This window comes from Heterocephalus glaber, unplaced genomic scaffold (assembly GCF_053883595.1).
Source record: "Heterocephalus glaber isolate CG9 unplaced genomic scaffold, H.glaber_assembly_v1.0 deba00000347, whole genome shotgun sequence".
Classification (NCBI taxonomy): domain Eukaryota; kingdom Metazoa; phylum Chordata; class Mammalia; order Rodentia; family Bathyergidae; genus Heterocephalus; species Heterocephalus glaber.
This window is the reverse complement of record NW_028258143.1, coordinates 10260776-10288683: the sequence shown is the minus strand read 5'-3', so window position 1 is coordinate 10288683 and position 27908 is coordinate 10260776. Positions and strand designations below refer to the sequence as shown.

Here is a 27908-nt window from a genome sequence, read left to right as displayed (position 1 = left end):
TTTTCGGTTGGGTCTTTCTCTTTCGGGGATCAGGGTGATGCTTGGTTCCTTTCAATTTTATTGAAGAGTTTAAACAGTGGTGGCAGTAGTTCCTCTCTAAATGTCTTGTAGAATTCAGCAGTGAAGCCATCAGGACCCAGGCTTTTCTTAGTTGGTAAATTTTTAGTTACAATATCAATTTCATTGGTTTATGTTGTGTCATTTAGAATTTTTAGGTCATCTTTGTTCAACTTTGGTAATTCATATGTATCTAGGAATGTGTCCATTTCTTCTGTGTTTTCTATCTTATTGGCATATAGGTTCTCAAAGTAGGTATTGATGATCCTCTGAATTTATACTGGTTCCATTATAATTTCACTCTTTTCATTCCTAACTGCATGGATTTGGGCCTTTTCTTTCATTTTTTTAATGGGGTTGGCTAAGGGTTTGTCAATTTTGTTTATTCTTTTGGAGAACCAACTCTTTGCTTCACTGATTTTTAGTATTGTTTTCTTAGTCTCCATTGCATTGATTTCTGCCCTGATCTTTATAACTTCCTTCCTTGTATGACCTTTGGGTTTGTCCTGCTCTTCTTGTTCTAGAAGCTTGAGGTTCAGCATCAGGTTGTTTAATTGGGCTCACTCTGTTTTCCTAATGTGAGTATTTACTGCTATGAATTTCCCTCATAAGACTGCTTTCATTGTGTCCCATAGATTCTGAAATATTGTATTGTCATTATCATTTAATTGTAGGAACTGTCTGGTTTCTTCTGTGATTTCCTCTATGACCCATTGGCTATTCAGATGTGTGTTGTGCAGTTTCCATGTGTTTATGAAATTCTGGAGATTCCTTTTGCTATTGATCTCCAATTTCATCACACTATGGTCTGATAATATACAGGGGATAACTTCAGTTCCTTTGCACTTACTTAAACATGTCCTATACATGAGTATGTATTGTATTTTGGATTACGACCTGTGTGCAGCTGAAAAGAATGTATGTTCTGATTTTGTGGGGTGGAACACTCAGTAAACATCTGTTAAGTTCATTTGTTCAGGAATTTGATTGAGTTCTAGTATTTTGTTGCTTATTTTTTGTCTAGTTGATCTATATATTTGTGACAGTGTGGTATTGACATCCCTCACTACTACGGTATTAGTGCTTATATGATTTTTTCATGTCCGTTAGTATTTGTTTTATTTAGTTGGCTGCACTTGTGTTTGGTGCATATATGTTTATGATTGTCATCTGTTCCTCTTGGATTTTTCCCTTTACAAGGATGTAGTGTCCTTCTTTCTCTCTCTTAATCAGTGTTGGTTTGAAATCCACTTGATCTGCAAAGAGGATAGCTACTCCTGATTTTTTTCTGGTTCCTGTCACATGGAGTGTTGTTTGCCACCCTTTAACTTTCAGTCTATGAGTTTCTTTTTGAATTAAGTGTTGCTTCTATGCAGCATATTGTTGGATATTGCTTCTCAACCCATTCTGCCAGTCTGTTTCTTTTGATTGGTGAGTTGAGACCATTAATATTGATGCTTATAACTGACTTATCATTGTCATGACTTTTTATTCTTGTTGGATTCTTCCCCTTTGCATTTAATTTCTTTTTGTGCCCCATGGAGTCATTCTGCTGGGCTTTCTGGGGTTGTGATCCTCATTGTATTTTCCTAGGATATTGTTTAAAATTTTTTGGAGTGCTGGTTTTGTATTCATGAAGTTCCTTAGGTAGTCTTTGTTATGAACATATCTCATTTCTCCATAAATTTTGAAAGATAGTTTTGCAGGGTTCATCAGTCTGGGTTGGAGGCTGTTTCCCTTTAGGGTTTTAAATACATTACTATAAGCTCTTCTTGCCTTGAGGGTTTGTGTTGAGAAGTCTGTTGTGATTCTAATGGGCTTTCCTTTGTATGTGATTTGTTTCTTTTCTCTAACTGCATTTAGAATTTTTTTCTTCTGTTGGGTTTCTTGAATCTTAACTATTATATGCCTATGTGTAGATATTTTTTGATCAAGGCTATTCGAAGTCCTATATACCTCACTTATCTGTATGTCAAGTTCTTTTCCCCTATTTGGGAGGTTTTCTGCCATCACTTCTGTGAGCAGTTTTTTTTTATGTCGTCTGCACTGTCTCCTATTTCTTCATGACTCCAATCAGTCTGATGTTATTCTTTGCATCATCTAGCAGCTGGTGGATTGAGTTTTTGTGGTCCCTTAGTATTTTTAAGAAATTTTTCTTTTACTGGTCACTAATTGCAATCCTATCTTCTGTATCTGAAATTCCATCCTCACCTTGGCTCATTTTGCTGCGTAAGCTTTCGGTGGAGTTTTTGATCTCCTGGAAATCTGTTTGCATCTGTTTTATGGATTCTGTTTGTTTCCTATGTTGGGATTCCATCATGTTCCTCACGTCCTCTATTTTCTAATATGTTTCCACTCTAGATTTATTAATCATCTTCTATACTACGGGCACAATCTCTGCTGTTATCTGAGAAATTATTTCTGATTTCATTTTTTCCAGATCCTCTTTGGTTGCTAGTTCAGGGAGTCCAGGTGGTTGAGTATCAGATTGTTCCATCTCCTTTCCCTTTGGGGTTGCCTTAGGTGATCTAGAAGTCTGGTTTTGAGATTTATTTACGTGCCTTCTCATTACAACAGATGTAGCCTGCTGGGTCTTTTTTGAGGTGACTTGTTGCTCACCCAGTGGTCTTGAATTCTCAGTATGTCACCATACAGCCATTAGTCTGCTGCTCACCATTAGACTAATCCCTGGGTTCAGAGTGGTGGCCTTCTGGATCCCTGAGCTGACTTGTTTTCTGGCTGGGCTTCTGGCTGGGGCCTGTGCACACTTGGGATGGTATCTAGGTGTGCCTCTCACTCGGGCCCCTATGTAGTTGTTGTCTGGGAGGGCCTTTGTTTTGGGGCTGTGCACCCCAGTTCCTGTTGTCTGCACAGGCTTTGGCTAGGGTCTCCATTACTTATCAATGGTATCACACAAGCCTCTGAGTATTGCTTGTGTGCCTGTGCAGCTCTTCTCCAGGTGGGTCCCTGGCTGTGGCCAATGGTATGGCAGGCCTCTGGCTGAAGCCCGCATGCCCTTTCAGCTCCTCTCTGGGGAACCTCTGGCTCGCATGGGTCTGCTGGAGCCTCTGGGGTTGGGCCAGACCCCGACTGGGATCTGCCTATAGCAGCATTGGTCTGGGCCACACAGCTGCTCCCAGGGATATGCACACACTCACCCACTGGTTGAATGGCAGGACTCTGGTGGAAGCCTGTGCTCCTGTGCAGCTCCTTTTTGGATGGACCCCTGGCTTCGACAAGCATTTTTAAAGCATATGGAGGATTAAAGTCCAAGTGCAGCCACAGAACAAAATGTCAAATGATACAGAAGGTGTCATATTGTATTACTTTTTGTCTCATGAATATATACTGCCACACAAGTATAATTTGATCACCTTAGATGGAAAACTTTACCTCTGGTTCCCCCAAAGGATTATCAACACATTTTGAGTAAGTGTGATTGTCACTTTTCCAGCAATATGCCCAACATGGGAAAAAGAGAAATTTCTTTTTTGAAATATTTGAGAGGAGTATCTATTTCATTCTTGTCATTTACTCAGTATTTCATAAGCTCACCTTTTGTTTGAACTAATGCATTTAGATAATCACCTTTATTTTAATGCAGTTAAGAATTTTGTGATATTTGTGTTCTCTCTTTCACATAACTGCTTTGTTCCCACAGATCTCTTTTTCTGTCCTTCAGATTTCTGAGCATTGATTCTTTCCCACCAGCTGACAGAGGTCATGCCTGTGTTGCTGTTAACATCTAGTGCTCTGATGCAGCAAAAATTAGGTCTGTAGAAAGATATAGTTTGAATTTTGATAGAAAATGATTATATTAAAACATTTTTAAAGGCCTAGGCCCTTTGAAGCTTCCTGAATTTCACTCTTAACTCTGAAAAAATGGGTGACTTGTTTGTAGAAATTATGAGGCATTTTATATTGCAAGTCTAGTTCAGGGAATATCACTTACTTTTTTAAGAAATTCACTTAATCTTTAACTAAGGTTTACTTATTAAAACATCAGTTTGGGATTTTATTTTTCACATATTTTCACATTTAGAAAAGTGTCCTTCCTTGCAGTCTTAATAGAACCTCTAATATTGAACTTGTTGTCAGTCATCTCAGTTTTGGAATTGGTGGCAGCCTGGAAAATGTTTATTATAAATGTGTGGTGTTGATAGAGTGACCAGAAAGAAGTTAGGTGTTTAAGAAAATCTATGAAAAATAGAATTTTGCAATGTTTGGTAAGGACCATACTTGGGAATCAATTTTCCATAAGTGGTTGACATTTTTGGACTTTGTAGCCCAATTTTCTCTCTCTCTTTTTTGTTTTGTTTTGTTTTTGGTACTGGGAATTGAACTCAGGGGCTTGCACTTGCCAGGCAGGTGCTGTGCTGTTGAGCTACATTCTCGGTCCCCCAATTCTCTTTTGTTCATAATATTACATGACTATCTATTATTATAGTAGAATGTACCCTGCTCCATTTATTTGTTTCATTCATTAATTCATTTAATATATACTGTGATCTACCAGATTTAGATGTTGGACTGCAATCTAGGAATACAAGATGAAGAAAATGTGACCCCTGACATCAAGGACAAAATGCTTGTTTGGACACTGATGAGGCAATGGGAATATTGTTGAGGTTGTTGAAAATGCATGTCTCAGCATTCTTATATCCCAAATGATAACTTAGTTTGTGCCAGGAATGAAATCAGACAAACCATCTTCTTGGCTGTCTTGGATGAACCATGCTATTTTAGTGATATCCTGGTGCTTACTGTTGGCTGATTTGTCATCTTCTGCAGCTCCTGGGTCTCCATGCATTGCAGAGCTACTGGTACTTCAGGTATGGGTTGCCAAGCATAATGTACAAAGAAACATTTTTCCATCCCCTCAGTTCTTCAGTGGGCCTTTCCCTGGTCAAACACACAGTTTTATGGCCTCTTTACCGAGAGTGAAAGGTTTAAACATACTTTTTATAGTGGACTCTTTTCAAAGAACACATCGAATAGTTTTAATGAACTGTGTGGATAATGGTAATATCATTTCACTGAAGAGATCCATCCTATTACTGTTTAATTAAAATCTTCCTGCTGATGAAAAGTTCTCTCTCTGGTGTTTTCTTTGCATTCATGATGCATCTGTCTGGGCTCCCTTGCTAGAGATATCTTTCATTATAATCCACTTGCCGAAGTTTATAATTAAACTTCTAAATGCAAAATTTCCAGTGGCAAATTGGAAGGATACTAAGTGAACTTTTGTCTTTCTCTAAGAGAAATCACTCTTTGAAAATTTTGGTTTTGTGTTTTGGCCAGTTTATCATTTAAAAAAATCTCATTTTAAAAGTATTTGTGTGTACAGTTTGTGTGAATATAAATCAATACAGCCATAATTTTTTGTTGTTGTTGTTGTTGAGTTTTTTTTTTTTTATATCAAGGATCAAACTCAGGGGCTTGTGCTTGGCAGGTAAGCACTGTGCTGCTGAGCTACATCCCGGGCCTTTAGTACAGCCATTGTAAGAAAGCAAATTCCTCAGAAAACTGAAGAGAACTGGTATGTGACTCACCCCACTAATATAAAGTCATAATATCAAAGAGATGCTTCTACACATGTAGGCTTATTACAGCTCTGTTCATCATAGCCAAATATGGCATCAGTGGAGGTGTCCTTCAATGGATGAATGAAGATAGTGAACTTATATGCAGTGAAATACTATTCAGCCTTTCAAAAGAATGAAATCTTATCATTTGTTGCAACATGGGTAGATCTGGAGGACATCTCATTAAGTGAAATGAGTCAGACATTGAAAGACAAATACTTCATGTTCTCAGGCCTATATGGAACCTAAAATGTTGATGTAGAGAATAGCGTATGTTCATTAGAAGGAAGAGTTGAGGGGAGGAAGGATAGAAAGATTTTGGTAAATGGGCACCACGATATGGTTAGGAGAAATAAGTTCTAGTATTCTATAGCATAGTAAGATGACTATAGTTACAGTTTATTAAATGTCATATAAAGAACAAGAAGTAATGAGTTGCACATGCATATGCACACACAATGATAAAACTTAAATGCTCATTTGCTTGATTTGATCATTATGCATAGTATGCATATGTTGAGTTAACATGCTATACCCCATATATATGTACAGTTTAAAAGTATTTGTATACTTTAATAATGTAATATAGTAATGAACATGAAGAGGGATTTTTTTTCTTAAATTCTTTTATTAGTACTTTTAGGTATACAACACATTTACATTTCTCGTTGGGAACTTGTACCTTTACATGATGCATCTTGGTTCTGATGTTTTCCCCATTCCTAGCCCTCCCTTCACTTCCTCCAACTTTCCCTATTTACAAAGACTTTATTTCCATTTTTTCCATTTCTCATCATTTTTCCTTTCCCTTCTTTCATTTCCCCTGCCCCTCCCATTACCCCTACCCCTTTGGACCTTTTCTTCCTATTTTGCATTATTGATTATTCATTCTAATCATTGGTACATTTTAGGTATACAATATAATGACGTTCATCATTGGAAATTTGCACCTTTACATAATCTCTCTTGGTTCTTATTTTTCACCCTTGCTCAGCCCTCCCTTCAACCCCTCCATTCCTCCCTATTTACAAAGATTTTGTTCCTATTTTTCCATTTTCTCATATTAATTCCATTCCCTTCTTTCCTTTCCTTTACCCCTCCCACTTCCTTCCCCTTTGCCCCTTTTCTTCCTATTTCACATTACCTATTATATGTTTTAGTCCTTATTTACACTTTCAGTTCCTCACACCAGAGAAATTATTTGGTGTTTATACATGTGTGTCCTATTTATTTCACTTAAGAGTGTCGCCTCAATGTGCATTCATTTAGCTATAAATGTTTCTAATTTCTCATTTTTTATGGCTGAGTAGCACTCCATTTTATTTTTTAAAAACCTCATTTTCTTGATCCAGTCTCCAGTTGATGGGCATTTGGGCTGTTTCCAAGTTGTAGCTATCACAAACTGTGCTGCTATGAACATAGGTGCACATATATCACTGTGGTATGATTCTTTTAATTCTTTGGGGAAGATCCCCAGCAGGGGAATAGCAGGGTCAAATGGGACCTCCAGTCCTAGTTCTTTGAGGTATCTCCATACTGATTTCCACAGTGGTTGAACCAGTCTACACTCCCACCAGTAGTGGAGCAGGGTTCCTCTTTCCCCACAGCCCTGCCAGCATTTGTTATTGGTTGATTTCCTTATAGCAGCCATTCTTTCTGGAGTGAAGTGGAATCTCAGCATTGTTTTCATTTGCATCTTTCAAATGCCCAGTGATGTTGAACATTTTTTCATGTATTTATTTGCTATTTCTACTTCTTTGTCTGAGAAATGTCTGTTCATTTCAGATGTCCATTTTTGTATTGAGTCTTTAAATTTGAGAGGTCTGATCTTTTTACGTTCTTTATAGATTTGAGATTGTAGACTTTTGTCTAAGGAAAAGTGATTTTAAAATTTAATATCAACTTCTCCCTGTTCCTCTGAAATCAGAGGTAGATAGTGTTGATTGAATGGATGTATTATAATATTTTAAGGTAGAAAAGTTTTAAATGAAATATTCTTCAAGAAAATTCCTTTTGGGATGTGTTGGTCTGTTTAAAACATCTGTACTGTACATACACATATACACACAACCTTGAAGATACTAGAGATAGAAAATAATTTCTCTTCCATTGGTCAAACATGTTCTTAAAACTTTCCTTGTAGTTTATACAATAAAAGAAGCATCTACTGTTCCCCTTCCCATCTGCAAAAGATCTATTTACCTCTTTCTCATTATCTATCTTTTATTTTGCTCTTTAAATTATTTATACTTTGGGTTTCCCAATATTGCAAGAGAAACCATGCAATATTTAATCTTTTGGGGAGGGAAAGGAAGTAAAAAGAATTAAGATGTGTTATGTACATGTACCAACTCCCCACAAGGAATGTAATCATTATGTACTGCTAGCATGTATTAATGAAAATGCAGTAAAAATTAGTCTAAAAATACCTTTTGTATTTCAACTTAATTTGGAATATTTTCTCTCAGATATCACTTCATTCTTTTGAGAAGTAAGGATGATACTAGATGAAAGTAATTTATACCAAATATCCTGAATCTAATGAGTAACTTTTAAAATGGTCAATGAGCAGCCATAGTAAATGAAAACTTATAAAAGATAATGGAAGTGGGGCTGGGGATTTAGCTCAGTGGTTCCGCCACCTCCCTCGCCTCGCAAGCGCGAGGTTCTGACTTTGATCCCCGGTACCAAAAAAAAAAAAAAAAAAAAAAAAAAAATGGAAGAAAACAAAGATAATGAAAGAGTGCTAGAAAATTTTATCAGCTTATAAACATGTTATTATTTTCATATCAACTATGGGCACATTTTTAATAAATTCCTTTGCAACAGTAGATGCATAATTAATCAAGAGAGCACAAAGTTATATTTACATTTTAACTAGATAATTATCTTGACATTAAATATTTAGAATCTTATATTGTAGAAAATATCAATGAGTAATTAAGTAGTTTTTTAATTTTAAAGGTCAATAGCATTTGCAAAGAGAATATTATCTTGTTCAGATAGCCTAGTTACCCTGAATTCTTATAAAACTATTTAAAGTACCAGTTAAATATAAGCTCACATGAAATCACTCTTTACAATCATTTATATATATATGCATGTGTAAAAATATATGTAATATATTTAAGAAATTTGGTAAAAAAGATTATTAAATTATTCCTTCACTTTAAGTAGGACTAACTATTGATGAAGACTGTTAGATATGTATTTTATTTCTTAAAATATCTACAGAAGATAATGTACCAATTTTGTTAGTCTTTCTAGAATGTAAGATTTTCAAATAAAATGTATTTTCTTTTTATGATTAACCCAAGCTACTCCAAACATATTCTATAGCTTTTTTTCTTTCCTGATTATATTATGTTTTTATATTCTGTTAAACTATGTAATTTTTAGTTTTTCCTACTTTGTAAAAAAGAATCCTCTATTTGAAGATTTTAAAAGTATAGACAATATACAGATTTTTCTACTCCTCAGATCTTTTTGGTGATGTAGAGAGAGCTCTTTGGAATTTATCTATAAGTAGTAGTAATTTGTCACCAATTTAGCACAAGTTATATAATTACTAAGTTTCCTAAACATAGGGGAGAGAATTCAGAGACTCAAACCAAAAAATATCGTTAAAGTTATAAAGTTTGCTACTGATCTGTGCAAGACCAGGTTTGCTGATGGATTAATTTTCAGATGTGAGGGAAAGAAAGAATTTTAGGAAGACTCCTTGGCTTTTGGTCTGATAAAGTATGATCCCTTCATTGAGCTGGTGACACTGCAGAAAGAACTGTTCTATGGGCTATGTAGGGAAATTCAGAGCTCTACTTCTGCTACATGAGAGCATCCTCAACATGCTGATAGCCACGTGGAGATGCTCACTGATAAGCTGGATGTATGAGATCAGGGGAGAAGTCAGGGCTGGACATATGAGAATGGATATGATGGATATGGAGAAGTGAGAATCATGAAGTATGTTATTTAAAGCTGTGGGATAAAATATGATCACTTGGGAAAGAGCAAAGCTGGTAAGGAAAAGGAGGCTGACAGAGTTAGAACCACACCATTATAGAGGTCAAAATGAGGAGGACATACCAGAAGTGGAGGTCAAAAAGAGGTAGCTAGTGAGAAATTTTAAAGAATGAGAATTTGATGTCTGTGTCTCAAGTGAAATATGTAACTAAGAAGGAGAGAGTAGTGGAAGACTTGAGCAAATAAGTTAGTACAGTAGGAGTAATGAGGTGAAAGATCTATGAGTTGAAAAGGAGTTGACTTTCCGTAAGGTGATGACAAGCTGGTTTTAAAATTACCAGAATGTGTCTATGATGCCTGCAGAATAAAGAAGGGCATGGCGACTGCATAGAAGGAATCCTCATAAATATGTTCGTACTTTGCACTCTGCATATATGAATATGTGTGTTCTCATTGAGGGATCTGAGGCTGCTTACCAGTGCAATTACTACCTTTTTTGGTACATAGACTTATTTAAACCCACCAATGAAAACAAATCCATTCATATAGCTTCTCTGTATGTGTTGCTACCATAAATGAAGTGCCCCTTTCTTCAGTGGAATAAGACTTGTGAAAAATGACAACAGATGCAGATCCTTTTCTTGGACTAATGCATGTATTACCTAAAGAAGGCAATATGGGGGATAAACCAATCTCATCTTTGTAAAAACAGAAACTTTTATGTTCATGCTGAGCAGGATGTTTGAGTATGTACCTTGAATCACACAAGATGAGAAGTTGTGTTTTGATTTGTAGAAGTCACAAAAAGACACATTTGTACAAATTCGTGTTTATAAATAGATCCTTTGCCTCTAGAGACATAGATACTGTAGAACTTGGAGTTGCTTCCAGCTCATGTAACAGAAAGCACACAAAGAAAATGACTTTGAAACAAAGGATTTATTTATTTTTCATAAAATGGAAAGTCCACAAGGTGACAAACTAGAATAGTAGCTATAGCTCTGTGAGAATGACTGTGACACTTCCAGGTATTATATCTGTTCTGTGGAAGAGGGGCCAGCGGCAAGGGACCGTGGTTCCTCTTGGGTGTTTATATTTTTATTGGTCAAAGGAAGTCTCCACACTCTTGATATTTCTCCCTACAAATTATTGGTCAGAGCTGTGTCATACAGCTGGCTTAGCAACAAGCATATCTGGGAATATGATTTCTCTTTTAAACAGGGCATGAAGACATCCTAAAAAGCCGTAAGTTCCAAAAGAAAGAGAGGGTACATTAATATTTGCTACCACTACTAAGTTATAGTTTTGAAGCTGTCAGAAAAGCTCTTTCAAGCCCTTTTTCTGCTTCTTATATCCGCTTGTAGAAGTTTATTCAGAGATAGGTAAAATATTTATGTAAACTCTTTGCAGAATATTCTGTGTCCACATTCACTGACACAGACCTCCTGTAATTATTAAAACACAAACCAAAACAATGTGATTAGGGATTTTAATAGTATGAATCTATGTAGTACATGTTTACATTTGATATCATTAAGATTCTTCAATTACCTGCAGAAAGTATCTGCTGGAGTCTGCAAAGAGAGATGCAGAGTGGAAGACACTGGCAGTTAAAAAAAGGCCTGAGGAAGTTGCTAACCATGATGTCATTGGGAGGCCAGAGGTTACTCTCTCATAAAGTAGAGAATATAACACCTGCTTTCTCCTTCACAGGGTCAGTGTGAATCTTTAAATCTTTAATAGGGCTCTTGATAGAGAGTGCTCTTAGGTCTTGAGAAATATGGCATGAAGTCACATGATGGAGAAGTTGAAAAAAATCACTTCTCATTTCTTTTCTGTGAAGCAGAATTGCATTCCAGTTCACCCAACCCCCACCTTTTATTCTGGTATTGGAGACTGAAGTCAAGGCCTTTCCACTGAAATACAATAGAAGGGGCTTTTTAAGTTTGAGTCAAGGTTTCTCTAAGTCGCCAAGGCTAGGGTTGAGATCCTCCTGCCTCAGCCTTCTAAAAAAATTCTAGATTACAGTTCTGTCCAACCATTACAAGCTCTATCTTTACCTTAAGATATAACTGGAGTAATAGTTTTTCTGAAAGTTAAGAGTAGAATGGCATCAGTAGCAATGACAACTCCCTAGTGAGCACTCACTTTCTGGTAAGCATTTGTCTACATACTTCCTACCCTTTATTTTATGTAATCTTTACTCCATGAAGGACTTTGGATGGCTGTTCTGCTCATTTTGTAGAGGAAGACCATCAAGTTGGGAGGGCAGAGGTGACCTACCAGGAATACAGAAGTAATAGAAGAAACTTCTGGACTCTGGTGGTAGGACTACTTTGTGAACCAGCTTTAACACTCTTGGCTGAGATGTCCTTGGAATAATTTTTTAGCACCCTCAGTGATCATTCTCTTTAGTAAAAAAATAGAAATAAGTTGTTTACAGTAGTATTGTGAGGATCAAGTGAAATGATGTGTAACTTGCCTTGAGTGTGCTACTAAAAGGATTTACATTTTTGGACATGAAAAATTGCTTGTGTTGATGTTGTTACAATGTTAGTCTCTCTTGTTTCAGAGGAAGACCCTTGAGGTCACTTACAAACAACTTACTACCTTTGTGATATGAGCTTGCCTCTTAATTCATGCCTCAATTTTCTCATCTTGAAAATAGGAGATGATATGAATAATTCCCTCATAGGACTGTGGAGAGTATTAAATGAAGTGCTTAGGTCAGTGTCTTGTGTATAGTAGTGCATGGCAAACGCATCATAGAAGATGAAATGAATGCACAGCATTGCTCTCAGAAATTGACCCACTGACTGCCCATCCTCATGGAACCATGTCTGCACAGTTGTCATGAGATGACACTATGGGGATATGCATAATCACAGTTTTTGTTTTTGTTTTTGTTTTTCTCATTCATTGCTGTTCCTTCAGGCTGAAAGCAAATTGGAACAGTTTCTTATTTTTTAAATTTTGTACCTTTTAAATATTCAAGGACTTCAATGATAAGAATATATTTAAAGGGAAATGAAATGCATCTGAAATGTAAGGCACATTTTTCATAGTTTGAATGGCCTTTAAATGATTAGAAAACTGAGGCTGAAGGAAAAAACTACTTTTTTTATTTCTCTTAGTATTCATCAGTTTAGACCTAACCTTGCAAATACATTTTGGATGCTAAGATATATAGTAAATAAGTTGATTTGGAAATTCGACAACTCTCATAGTATAAATTATTCATGACATTGTGGGTAGTACATCTCCTGCATAACATAGTTTATCATGGTTATAGAATTTTTACATTTGTGTTATACAGAACAGTAAAGTCTCTGTTTCTTGTCTTCTTACTTTGTTTACAGTGAACTCTTGTGTGGCCTTTCAAGTGGGAAATACAAAAATGATTTCCACTGTCTTCCAAGGAATGATTTAGTGAGTGTTGGGCATTTGGAAGAAAGAAAGGCACCCTAGTTTAGTGGACAAACCTGTGTTCAGATTTCATCTTGAGCTTTCCATCAGCCAGCAGTCTTACTTTACTTGCATTTGAAATTCATGCCTCATGGCTGATGGGAAAACTTCTGGCAAAGTTAGTTTCCTATTCTGCCTTCAGGCTTCTTGGGAAAAGGGAAGTAATGAGTTTTAGTATTATAGGTGTTATGGCTTTTGTCTAGATGTCCCCCACAGCCTCACATGGTCATAGGTGGGGCTTTTCAAAGGTGGCTGGATCTAGAGTGTGTGATGCTGGGATTAAGTGTGATGCTGGTGTTAAGGGTGTGTGATTACTAAATTAGTCCACTTACTGGTTTGGCATAGTTCTGGGTGTAGATAATGGGAAGGTCCACCCTCGGTATGAGTGCTACCCTCCCTAAGGGCATGTAGTGTGGATGGGATATAAAGGATAGAAAGAGGGCTGCTATTATTACTTGCTACATTTCTGCTTTGCTGCCTTCTTCCTGGCATGAACTGTTTCTTCTCTGTGATGCACCTCTGCCATGCCACCCTACCTTAGAGCCAACCAACTGTGAACTGAATCCTTTCCAAACTGTGAGCCACAATAAACTTTTTGTCCTTTCACTTTGGGTGTTGGTTATTTGGTCTCAACAACTAGAAAAAGTAACTATGATAATAGGTAATGCAAATACCAAAAATATGTGGGTCTTTTTAGGAGTAAGTTTGCTGTGGGATCTTAAACAGAGAACTTCGGCTCATTCAAGATCTGTTTTGGAATTTTTGTACAAGATCTCTCTTAAGTTTCCTACTGGTACTATGCTTTGTTAGTTAATTATAGCTAGGAGTTGTAATCACTGCTAAAGTCTAATAGAGTCTCCAAGCCACTTTGCCAGGGACCTTCTCCTTTGAGGGTTGGATCCTGGCATAGGTAAACACAGAAAGAGATCGAGGCCTTAGGTCTTTTTTTAGAGTAATACAGGGCTTTGGGCTGGTGAAAAAGGCTAAGAGGAGACCAAGGCTCATAGTAACCTATGTCAAGATAACTATAATGTGTTTTTTCAACTAAAGTCAAAATATATGCAAAAATATATGTATTTGAACCCTTGGCTAATCATTTAGGCTCATGTGTGGTCTTGGTAGAACTCAGTCCTTTTAAATGTGTTTTTTGGCTTCCTGTTTTTGAATATTTGGAGTAAAGAAAACATGCTTTGGTCCTTCTTCTTTTTAGTTTACATTTTAAGGACTTGAATATGTTTTTAAATATGTTGGATGCACATCTCTCACTAATGAGACTCAACAAAGTAATCTTGTATACCCTGGTGATTTCATGTCATAAATAGAAGGGGCCTTAGTGGAGAGTGGTCCTGTTAGCTAATTACTTTATTTTATTTTTTTAATTTTTATATTTTATTTTTTGGTACCAGGGATCGAACTAGGTTCCTTGCACTTGTGCAGCAGGTGGCGAAACCACTGAGCTAAATCCCCGGGTAATTACTTTATTATCTTTGGAAATAATAGCTTAGGATCACTGCCCTAAAACAAGGTCATCATTTTTATCAAATGCCCTCCAACATAGCATTGAATTAAATCCTTCATTTTACAGAAGCCCAGCTTATTTGCTTTCTCACAGGTATGTTTTTTAAGTTTGTAGGATTTACTAGGAAGTTTTGTTATATTATGGGGGCAATACATAGATTTTGTTTCCCTGCTGCTTCATTGGAGTAATTGGCAGTGGTGTCTTCTGAAAAGTGTCTAGATGAATGTCTTCTTATCAAATCTGTTAATTATGCAGAATTAATCATCCATATTGTGTGTGTTTGTGTTTCTGTATGCGTGTAGAAGATCCTATCCTATGCTGATTTCAGAGGAAAATCATGGGATAGCTCAGTCTGCCTTTTTGCAGAAGTGAAGTAACTCTTCATGACATGAAGACTTAGGCTGACTTTAAAATACCATGACACAATTTATACTGTTTCTTAAATGCATGTGAATTTGCCATTATCAGTGTGTTAGATCTGTAGGGTATGTGTGTATACAAAAAGGTCTCATCTGAGGGGACGTATTTTATAGTCAGATGCTAACAGACATGGGAGCAAGTAGATGGGATCTGAGATTCAGGGCTTCTAGTAGGGCGTTCCCTTCTATATAAACCCACTGCTGAACTCATGGCTTTGCATACTGGGCAAAGCAGGAGCTGATGGTAACACATATGTCTGTACACTGTTCCCTACCACTCTGGGTCTTCCCTAACTCCATCTCTGAAGTTGGCAGTCTCCTCACCACAAAGCAGGAGGGAAGACATGCAGTATGCTTCTTGATGCTGGTGGTGGTGGCGTGTGTGAGTCAGGGGACTAGTGTGGGCCTGTAGGTGCATATGGCCTGGGTTAATGCCCACATGCATTCTGAAAAAGAACTCATGGCCAGAACAATTCAGTTTCTGTAATTATAAACTAACTTCAAAATATATACTTTTACTTGAGGAGAGGCTTTTTCTGCTTTACACAGATATACCATATAAAATAGAAATCCCCTTGAAATAAACTATAAATTATCATTCATGATTCTCAATTCTTAGCAAAAGCACAGCTGTAGTCAATAATGTTCTTGGCTGTTTGCACCAAGATGTGGCCAGTTTAGTTCTCAAGGGCAGAGGTTTTAGAAATATGTCTAGTAATGCCCCAGAGGTCTTGGAAATCCTCTAACAGGTCACTCGTAGACACTATCAACCAAACAAGCAGGCCTTATGCTATTTCAGCCACAGCCCTTCATTTTTACCCTTCTTATTAGTGGTGCGTAATATATAAATTTAAAGAAAAGCTTTTGGTTGTCTTTCAAAATATTCTCTTGATCCCTGGGTTGAGACAGGCCATCAGAGAGCTGTGTACTTGAACTTCATTTCTTGCCTCCTTGTAGAATAAGTTTTACTGATTTGTACTTTGCCACTGTCCCTTTGGGGTGTTCAAGGAGTGCCAGGAGACCCTGCCATATACAACTTACTGTTGTCTGTTTTATTTGTTGAAGTACAGTTTTCAGCATCACCTGTATTTATGAGGACTCGTGAGGTAAATTCCATCAGTGCTTGGGAGCAAGATGATGGCTTCTTTTGGAAAAGGAATTAAAAAAGGGGAAGGTATAATTTAATCCTATGCACATGAGGATTATAGAGCTATAGTATCTGTTTCTTTTCTTTGGTCACCAGGAAGCTCATAGTCAGATTTGCCACACGTCTTTAAGAATTTTGCAGGTGCCGGGCATGGTGGTACACCATGGTACATCTGTAATCCCAGCACCCTAGAGGCTGAAGCAGAAGGATCGTATGAGTTCCAGGCCAGCCTGGACTACACAGTGAGTTCAAGGCCAGCCTGTACTACACAGTGAGACCCTGTCTCAAAAAAATTTGTTTTATCTATTACAATCTGGGCTACTATAAACATGGGTGCACATATATTGCTGTGGTATGATTCTTTTAATTCTTTTAGAAAGATACTCAGCAGGGGAAGAGTTGGGTCAAATGGGACCTCTAATCCTAGTTTTTTGAGGTATCCCCATACTGATTTCCACAGTGGTTGCACCAGTCTATACTCCCACCAACAGTGGAGAACAATTCCTTTTTCCTTTGATTTCTTGATAGCAGCCACTCTTTCTAGGGTGAGGTGGAATCTCAGCATTGTTTTCATTTGCATCTCTTGAATGACCAGTGATGTTGAACATGTTTTCATATGTTTTTTTTCTGTTTCTACTTCTTTGTCTGAAAAATGCCTGTTCATTTCAGATGCCCATTCTTGAATCGGATCTTTAAATTTGGGAGGTCTGATTTTTTGAAGTTCTTTATATATTCTAGATAGTAGGACTTTGAGGAACAGCTGGTAAAATTTTTTTCCCACATTGTGGGTTGTCCCTTCACTCTGTTGGTGTTTTCTCTTGCTATGCAGAAACTTTTTTAATAAGATGAGATCCCAGTTGTTGATTCTTTCTGCTAGTTCACGTGCAACTGAGGTTTTGTTCATGAAGTCTTTTTCTACTCCAGTGTCTTCAAGAGTTCTACCTAACCTCTTTTCCAGACATTCTAGTGTTTCTGTTTTAATACTTAGATCTTTGATCCATTTTGATTTTAGTTTAGTGCATGTTGAGAGATGTAGGTCTAGTTTTAATCTTTGGCAAGTTGAAACCCAATTTTTCCAGCACCATTCATTTATTTAATTTTTCATTGAGTTTATTGGTACATTTTAGGTGCACAACATAGTTATATTCATCATTGGGATCTTGTGCCTTTACATGATGTATCTTGGTTTGTATTTTATCCCCATTCTCTTGCCCTTCATTCAACCCCTCCACCCTTTCCTATTTACAAAGTCTTTGTTTCCATTTTCTCCTTTTTTCATATTTTTTCTTTTCCTTTCTTTCCTTTCCCCTAGCCCTCCCACTTCCCCTTCTCCTTTAGACCTTTTCTTCCTATTTCACATTATCAATTATACATTTTGATCCTTATTTACACTTTTAGTTTTTCACATGAGAGAAACTATTCGGTATTTACATGTGTGTGCTATTTATTTCACTTTAGAGTATGACCCCAATGTTCACACATTTAGCTATAAATGTCTCTAGTTTCTTGTTCTTTATGGCTAAGTAATACTCCATTTGATAAGAAAAATACATCTTCTTTATCCAGTCTCCAGTTGATGGGCAATTGGGCCATTTCCATGTTTTAGCTATTACAAACTGTGCCACTATGAAGATGGGTGTGCATATATAACTGTAGTATGATTCTTTTAATTCTTTGGGGAAGATACCCAGCAGGGGAATAGCTGGGTCAAATGGGAACTCTAATCCTCGTTCTTTGAGGTATCTCCATACTGATTTCTACAGTGGTTGCACCAGTCTGTACTCCCACCAACAATGAAGAAGGGTTCCTTTCTTCCCACAACCCCTCCAGCATTTGTTACTAGTCCATTTCTTGATAGCAGCCATTCTTTCTGGAGTGAGGTGGAATCTCAGCATTGTTTTCATCTGTACCTCTTGAATGACCAGTGATGTTGAACATTTTCTTCGTGTTTATTTGCTGCTTTTACTTCTTTGTCTGAGAAATGTCAGTTCATTTCAGATGCCCATTTTTGAACTGGGTCTATATTTGGGAGGTCTGATTTTTTTGGGTTCTTTATATATTCTAGATAGTAGACCTTAGTCTGAGGAACAGCTGGTAAAAAGTTTTTCCCATATTGTAGGTTGTCTCTTAGCTCTGTTGGTGGTTTCTCTTGCAGTGCAGAAGCTTTTTAATAAGATGAGATCCCAGTTGTTGATTCTTTATGCTAGTTCCCATGAGGATTTGTTCGTAAAGTCTTTTCTGATGCCAATGTCTTCATGAGTTCTACCTAACTTGTCTTCCAACAAGTTTAGTGTTTTTGTTTTAATATTTAGATCTTTAATCCACTTTGATCTTAATTTAGTGCATGGAGAAAGATAGGCATCTAGTTTTAATCTTTGGCAAGTTGAAATCCAGTTTTTCCAGCACCATTTATTAAATAGGCTATCTTTCCTCCAGTGAGGATGCTTTGCTCCTTCATCAAAGAGGAGGTAGCTAAGTATGAATGGAGTTGTTTCTACATCTTCTAATCTATTCCACTGATCCTTGGGTCTGTTTCTTTGCCAATATCATGCTGTTTTTATCACAGTGGCTTTGTAGTATAGTTTCAAATTAGGAATTGTGATACTCCCTGCCATGTCTCTGTTGCCTAGAATTGCTTTTGCTATTCTAGGTCTTTTCTGGTTCCAAATTAATTTTTGTATCATTTTTTCTAGTTCTGTGAAATATACTGTTGTGTTCAGTTGGGATTGCATTGAATCTGTATAGCAGTTTTTGTTCCTACCCAGGAATAGGGGATGTCTTTCCATTTTCTTATGTCCTGTTTGATCTCTTTTTTCAGAGTGCTGTAGTTCTCAATGTAGAGGTCTTTTCCAGCACCATTTATTAAAGAAGCTATCTTTTCTCCAGTGAGCATGTTTGGCTTCTTTGTCAAAGATGAGGTAGATGAGTGTGTCTGGATTTGTTTCTACATCTTCTAATCTGTTCTACTTGTCCTCGGGTCTGTTTCTTTGCCAGCACCATGCTGATTTTATCACAGTAGCTTTGTAGTATAGTTTCAAGTTGGGGATTGTGATATCCCCTACCTGTCTTTGTCACCCATAATTGCTTTTGCTATTCTAAGTCTCTTCTTGTTCCAAATGAATTTTTGGATTGTTTTTTCAAGTTCTGTCAAAAATGCTGTTGGAATATAGAGGCACAGATTGTAATAGTTAAAATTTGGAAGGAGCCCAATTCCCAATCAACTGGATACTGGAAAAAGATGTGGGTTATTTTTATAAAATGGAGTACTACTTAGCCATAAAAAATGAGAAACTGGAGACATTTATAGCTAAATGGATGCAAATTGAGGCCATACTCTTAAGTGAAATAAATAGGACATACATGTGTGTATACTGAATAATTTCTCTTGTGTGAGAAGATGAAAGTGTAAATAAGGATCAAAATGTATAATAGATAATGTGAAATAGGAAGAAAAGGTCCAGAGGGGAAAGGGAAGAGGAAGTGAGGGGGGCAGGGGAAAGAAAAGACGTGAAAGAGATTAAATATAAGAAAAGGAAAAAACAAAAACAAAATTTTTGTAAATAGGGAGGGGTGGATGGGTGGAAGGGCAGGGGATGGGGGAAAAATAAGAACCAAGATATAGCATGTAAACGTACAAATTCCCAATGAATGTGATCATATTGTATATCTAAAATGTACCAATAAACTTAATGAATTTTAAAAAATTGCATCTAAGCATTTAGGGGCAATCACTTCTACCCTTGATGCTTGTTTCACTGTTTAATACTTTTACCCTTCTATGTGTCTCTTCATATGTAAATGATATTTTCATAATATACATTTTTTGTTAAATATCTCAGCTCTCAACTCCAGGTGATTTTTTTTTTTTTATCTTAGAAAACTGTAAATGGGGTTGAGGGTGTAGTACCTCAGTAGTAGAACACTTACCTAGAATACACAAAGCCTTGGGTTTGATCTCTAACTTTGAAACACAAAAACAAAAGAACCAGAAGACTATATCTAGATATCCGACAAGCACATCAGACTTAATGTAGTAGTCTAAAGTAGATTCTTATACGAGAAACCTAAAGCATGTGTAAATTAAAGAGCAAAATAAAAGATAGATAATAGGAAACATGAAGATAGATCGTTTGCAAATGGGAAGGGAACCAAGAGTTGAAGAGAGTGGGGAGGGAAGGAAGATGAAGGAACAATAAAAAGAATTCAGATGAGTTTTATACATGTACCAACTCCCCATGATGAATGTAATCATTATGTATTTTAAACATGTACTAATAAAATTTTAAAAAATAGATTCCTTTTATATTCCATTTTGAACCTGTTCCTCTTCTCATTCCTTCTTTGATAAAGGGATTTTATCATTTCATTTATCTAAATTTGTAGTCTTAAGGTCCAGTTTAATCTTCACCATTTTATAAGGCACATCTAATTGTGAACTAAATATTTTAATGCAGCTTCTGTTCTTCTTCTTAGAATTCTCCTGATCTTTTCATTCTTCAGTAATTCTGTGGACCATTTTGCTAGTTTCTTAATTACCCTCAGTTTCTCTAGCACCATCTGCTAGTATCCATTATGCACACTGATGTCAGTTATTTAAGTTATTTGATCCTTTATGATTCTTGTTACTGTTTACAGCATGAAATCCAAATCTCTCATATGACAATCAAAGTGCTTTATAATTGGGCCCCAATCTGTGACCTTAATATCATCTCCATTCATTGCTCCCTCCCTACTGGATCCCACAAAGCAGCCACCAAACTATCTAATCACCCCAAACACAAAATGCATGTCAGTACCTTGTTCTCTCTGCTTGATGCGTCCTTCCTGATTTCTTCAGGCTCTTATGTTCCCCTAAGGCTATTCTCATTATTTTGTGTGAGTTTCCTTCTTTTTTCTTAGCAGAGAAGAACTAATTGCCTTATCTCCATTTTTCTACATTTTTCACAGTCCTGTTAGAGTGTTCCTCACTCTCTTTTGGACTTTGTGATGCATCTATATCTCTTCCCTAGCAGTGAGCACCTCAAGGGATTTGGCTGGGTAGAAGGGAGGGAATATACTCAATATTTGCCAAACTTGCTTCCTTTGAAGAATAAAGGTAGACTGACTGAGGGACTACTGAGTTAATAGAATTGATATGGCTTCTATGGGTAAGGATTAAAAACATGGCAAACTAACTACTGACCTTCAAATGATAGTATTATGTATACTATCTTTATGGTAATGTAATGGAAGTGTTATAATACTATCATGATAAAGGCTCTAGCAGTCAAGGTGAATTTTCATAATTTCTGAACATGAGAAACTTGCCTAATAATTTTCTTTTTTTTTTTCTTTTAGGAATAGGGAAGCCAAGAGGTTGAGCAGTCTGAAGAATGTTTCCAAAGGGTAATCTCCCTGTCACTGCCTGGGCATGGAGGAGCATGAGGAAGCTGTTTCTGTTGCTTTCACTCTTGTTGTCCATTGCAGCTCATTCGGAAGCCAAAAAGGATAATCAGTACATGTGGAAACCAGGTAGGAATGTCCTGGTTGTTCTTTGTCTACTGTCATTAATGAGAACATTTTTTTCTATCTTTATTTATGGAGTAGTAAGAAATAATCCAGAGAGGAAAAATAGACTCTGTGTATTTATTGGACAGCATACATTGGGGTTTTTATTTCTGCCTAATTGTCACCTCTTTCAGTGATGCTTGCTATCCTTTGGAATTTTCATATCATTGTCTAAAGTTATGATTTGTATAGTTACAGATACTTCTTGTTTGTGAAATATTTCACTTCTGTGTTACGTATTTGTAGCAAAAATAACATCTGAATTTAGTTGATATCCTGAGCTACAAATGCTTTGGACCAAATCTATATGTGTTTCAGGGTTCAAACTCGTTAGCTTTCTAGTTTAGATCCTGTACATCTAAGTTTGGGGACATGAAAAATTATCCTAACAATTTTGCTTATTGGTTGTGACTATGAAGTCACCTTGATGTATTTGGAAATCCTTAGTCTTGTTATGTGCAATCCTTTATGTATATTAATAAGTTGAGCTTTGGTTTGGAGGCTTTTATATAACTTACATTCTTCTCTGTTTTCTCAATTTGACTGTGCAAAAGATTTGTTAAATTTAATTTCAAAGCCTAATATTTTATTAACTTAAATTACAAACCCCAAACATCTTGGCTCTTTGTATCACAGATGCTTGTCTTTGTTCTGGATTTTAATTTTCTTAAAGTTTCACAATCATATCATTTGAAATATTTATTACTGTTTCAAGAGTCCATTCTTGCAAATATAGATAATTTGCAAACTTAATATCATGGAAAGGGAAGAAAATGTGATGTTGTAGAAGATCTATGGTCCTTAGAGAGTTTTCATTTTGGTCTCATCATCTGTAAATTAAATAGACTGCGAACATATTGTCACCATGGAAATGTGTATAAAAGTGATATTTGTAATATTTAAGTGACTTTGCAAAAATGAAAGTGAATTAGGCTTTAAAGTATATTAAGTAAAAAACTCCAGCAGCATTAGAGATACAGTCTGGAGGAAATTTAATTGCATTAAAACCCCTATAAATTAATTTAATTGTAAGCTCCAACACTACATTAGTGATTTCCTTTTTGTTTTTTTTTCTTATAGTAGTTTAGGAAACTTTGACAATAGTTCTGAGTCAATATTACTTTTCTGCAAATGGAACTATTTTAATCACAAAAAACAAACATTTTATGAAATCAAAAAGCATATTTATTTAACTATACTACTGTCTAGAGTTTTCCAAAAAATACAATTGAACTGGAAAGCAGCAAATTTGAAACATGAATGAGACCTTTTAAAAAAATGGGCTCATTTTGTAGCAAATTTAAAAATATCTGCTTTTCTAAAAAGTAGGTCATCGAAACAGGGTGTTGCAGAACCAACTCTATCCAGGAAAACTACAGTGGACCCTTGACTTACAAACTTGATAGGTTCCCAAGGGCTGATTGTCACTGAGTCAATACAGCTGAGATCTGGATGTTTGCCTGAGTACATGTTATAGATAACAAGGGGTAGATGAATCTTCTATTAACCTAATTAACCCAGGTTGTTCACATGTCAGGCTGGTCATAACTTCAGGGTCCATAGTACTTTAAACTGTCAAATTTGAGTTTAAGAAGTGAGAATCCTTTCTATCAGACACCCTATGTTGTTCAAAATGAATATCTAGGTCATTTCTTGGTGTTCATTGCTTCTTTCACTCCTTATTGTGCCATTAAAAAGGTAATTGCATGTATAAGTATGTGTATATATGTATGTATACATATATTTCCCCCATTTTGTCTTGCTTCTAAAACAAATTGTACATAGCCTTATACTTATTGAAAGTAGAAAAAAATTTAAAGCAAAAATCTAGACTTGTATCCCACTCTTGAGTCTCTTTTGTATCTTTCAGAAATTTTCCTTTCTACTGTAAGTATATATTATACATATTATTGAATACAAACCACATGTTTAATATTTCTATTATTATTATATATATATATAATATATTATATTATTATATTTCTATTATATTGCTGGGAAAGAAATTGCCTAGGTAGAACACTGTGAAAGTGGGCAAGTAAGAGCCGGATTTAAGGACAGCCACAGGGTTTGTGCAGTATCCCCAAGCTCTATCAGTAGGGACTCTTCTACAACTTTGAGGCCTGCAGAGACAAGGGGAAAGAGTGGTTCCTGGGATTTGGAGAGAAAACTATGTAGAAGATACTTGACAGATGCTGTGGTTTTCAGAGGGACAGAATGAATCAAAAGTGAAAAATAAGAGGAAGATGTATCTCACTTTGCTCCTGCCTTCACATCTCTTGCCAAAACTCCATTGTCTGAATCAAGCCAGAAGCTGTAAGGCCAAAGAATCTATTGATGTGTCTGTAAGCAAGCCTCCTCGGCAAGGAGCAGGGTGGAAAAAGGTAGAGAATGATGGATATGAAAATATGTAATTTGTATATATATATATATATATGTATGTGTGTGCACACATTTTTATATAATTTTAATCATGTTCTACATCCTTGTTTGTAGCTTGGTTTTATATAATTATGTCTTAATGAACATTACATATTAATGTACATAGGTCAACCTCACCTTTTAATGGTTACCTAGGATTCTTTTGTATTTTCACGCAATAATTTATTTCACTAGCTCCCTGTTGCTTTATCTTTTCTTCCCCTGTTGTTTGGCATTTCAGTGATTTCTAGTTTTCTTGCCACTAAAAATAATGCTGACATGGATGGAACATTATGTTAAATTTAAGAAATAAGCTATTTTGAGAATTCACATCTCCTGGAGCAATTCCAGGTCATCACCTTCAAAGGCAACTTCTGGATCTTAGAATCTGCTTCTTATTTTTACTTAAGTTTATTATATCTCATTTTGATTTTTTTTAAAAAAGAGTTTTAGTTGAAATTAGTTGTATTTTTATATTATGTTGGCAAATCCAAGAACACAGGTCTAATGTAATCTGGAATTTGAACAGATTTCCATGGAAACTCAGATAAGTATACTTTATTTTGAAAACCTAGAAACCATTCACTGACTTTAGATTGTATGTGGTATCAACCACTTAAACTCTCTGCTGTCCTACGTTGTCCCTCATCCTGAAATCAGGTTAGGTGTAAACTTCACCCAAATTATTAGTGATTCTGTGGATTGGTGAATAATAATTGAGTGATGTGTTATGTTGCTAAGGCTTTCCTTTCCTTTTTTTTTTTTTTTTGGTACTGGGGATCGTTGCAAGGCAGGCAGTGGAACCACTGAGCTAAATCCCTGGCCTAAGGCTGTCCTTTCTAAAGGAGAGTCCACTGAGTTTTAACATGGGTGGTCATTGATCTGGTGAGGTTATTGAATGCTTATCCTCACTGTGATCAGATCCTCTTATCTGTATTTAGTGACAGGCAATCTGTCATCCATGCCAAGAAAGAAGGGTAATGTCAGCAAGAGTAGCAGATAAGGAGTAAAGTTGTTTGTTGTTTTATGTTTAAATATGTAATTGTTCATGGGTGCTTGCTTTGTAGAAATGAACAGATCATGGACTCCAATGCCACAGTAGATTGTAGCATCTTTTAAAAAATCTCAATATTGCTTCTAAGAGGTGCACTCATTTCACTAATACTTATTGAGTCCTTGCGCTGTGTTGTAAGGACCTGAGATAAATGGAGAATAAAACAGACAAATACTCAGTCCTCAGTAACAGGGTACTCCATATGATCAGTAGTTAGGTGATATTACATGGTGATCAGTGCTAAGAGGAAAGATAGGTTAAGTAAGGGAGATGTGCAGTGGTAAGAGGTATGGCTGAAAGCTTGAATGAGTTGACCATGGGATGCCTTACTGAGGAAATGAAATAAAGGAAAGATTTGAAAGGAATGAGGGAGCCAGCTCTGGGGTATTTACATTCCAGATAGAGGGCACAAGGACAAATGCTTTGTAGCAGACATGTGTGGGGCACGTTTGAAGACCCTAGAAGAGGTCAGTGTGCTGGAGCAGAGAACATGGGGTGGTGATGTCTTATTACTTTATTACTTCACTGAGACAAAATACCTGACACCCACAAGTTAAAGGAGGAAAGGTTTATTTCAGCTCACAATTTGTAGAGATTTCAGTCCAGAGTCAGCTGGTTGTAAGGCAGGATGGTATGGCGGAGGGGTATCACAACTCATGGCATGACAGGCAGAAGGCAGCAAAGCAGTGAAGCAGCAAGTAGCAGAAGCAGCAGCAGCAGCTGCCGGCCTGCCTTCCTTTTATCCCTTTAAATTCCATCCAATCTTAAACCTTTTAGAAATTCATGTGGGCATGTTCACCAGGAAGTTGGATACACAGGCTTTGAATTTGACAGAGAGAGAGACTGGATTTTGCTAGAGATACTAATTTGGGAACCACTAGCAAAGAGGTAGAATTTAAATGTAGCCTTAGAAAAGAAGTGAGCTTGAAATTTATGATTTGAAATATATAGAGGATCATATTGTAATTACTGTTTTCTGGGGAGCCAAATAACAGTGAAAAATTATTGTGGTAAAACATATGAAACATAGACTTTACCATTTCAAGTTTTAAAGGTGTAAAATTCAATGATATGTAGTACATTTTCAGTGTGGTGGAATCATTACCACTATCTAGTTCCAGAACATTTTTACTATCCAAAATTACATTTTCCAGTGAGTTTATAAAATGACTGAAAAACAAATTTTAATTTGAATAACAGGTTCTGAAAGAAAAAATATTCCATAGTTGTTTCTTTGTGACAGACTTTTAAAATAGCCTTAAATTGTCCTAAGAGATCACTCTAGCATAGTAGAATGGGGTACAGGTTTTTACATAGGCAGGCACATGTTCAAATCTTGAGTGTCTAAGGAGAGAGAATTCTTTAGCCTCTGAGCCTTATTTATCCATTTGAAAATAAGACAACAGCCAGTGTACCATAGGATTATTCTGAGAAGTAAGGTGATAGATTGAAATATCTCACATCTAGTAGCTTCTCAATAAATGTTAACTATTATATCCCACATAATAATTATGTAATAATTTGTGTTTGGAATATTTATGACTTTCTATTATATAGCTTTTGTGTACTTATATAAAAAGGAGAGATCAATAGCTATATGCACTTTATTTATGAATAATAATAGCTGGGTGTTCTGATGTATGACTGTAATCCCAGCACTCGAAAAGCTGAGGCAAGAGGATTGCCATGAGTTCAAGGACAGTCTGGGCTGCATAGGGAGTTTAAGACCAGCCTGGGCAACACAGGGAGACCTTATCTCAAAAAACTAAAAAAAAACAAAACTAAAAAAGCTAATAAATTATTTTAGGGACATTTTAGGTATAACATTTTCTTTCTTTCTTTCTTTCTTTCTTTCTTTCGTTCTTTCGTTCTTTCTTTTTTTTTTAAGACTAGGAAAAATTTATTGAGAGAAAGAAAGCTTCTGTCTAAGAGACACAGAAGGGGGAACAGAAAGTGGATTGCCCCAACATTTTCTTTCTATATGCCAACTCTTGGAAGGTTTTAATTTCAATAGCTCCTACACATTGAATAAAAAAGTGAGAATAATAACCTAGGTTCACATAACTAAGTAATAAATTGGAATTACTTTTTCAAAAAAGAGACTATAAAATGACATTGCATAAGGAAAAAAGGTTCAGATATATTCAGATTACTTATAGCTTAAGTAATAATAGCTTCAATATTGAAAATACTTTAAAGAAACTTGCACTATATTTATATTATACCATATATATGGTACCTATATAACATACATCATACATAAATATTAACCTTTAGATATGTTAGAGGAAAAATTCTTTGAAGAAAACTTTTTTTTAAAGTCTATGCTTGGGTTACATAGTAGTTACAGTTGTTTTGGGGAATGGGTATTCTTGGCTATTATTATTATTTCTTTTGGTACTGGGAATTGAATGTAGGACCTTGTGGTTGTGAGGCAGGAGGTGGCATCACTGAGCTAAATCCCTGGCCCTATTCTTGGTCATTTTTGATCCATTTACTCTTCTTCTCTACTCACCCCCCTTTTTTTCCTAATTTCTTCCCCTTATCCAGTCTGCCTTCCTGTTTTCTACCCTCTCTCCTTTGCTTTACTTTTAATTAATTTATGTCTTGGGTTTCTCCTATAAGAGAAACCACAAGATATTTAACTTTTTGTGTCTGATTTATTTCACGTAACATCATCTTCTAAAGATACATCCATCTTTCTGCAAAAAGCATGATTTCAGTCTTCTTT

The 27908-nt window shown here is 36.1% G+C and overlaps 1 protein-coding gene across 9 annotated transcripts in view; it reads left to right on the top strand.

The window, feature by feature from the left end:
* Thsd7b (thrombospondin type 1 domain containing 7B) overlaps window positions 1–27908 on the top strand; it is a 1329200-nt gene that overhangs the window by 479640 nt on the left and 821652 nt on the right. For all 9 annotated transcript variants that reach the window (XM_087197681.1, XM_087197682.1, XM_087197688.1 and 6 more), the window contains one exon: window positions 21493–21666. In XM_087197681.1, coding sequence (XP_087053807.1) covers window positions 21528–21666 — 139 coding nt within the window. In that variant the 5' untranslated portion in view covers window positions 21493–21527. The remainder of the gene's footprint in view (window positions 1–21492; window positions 21667–27908) is intronic.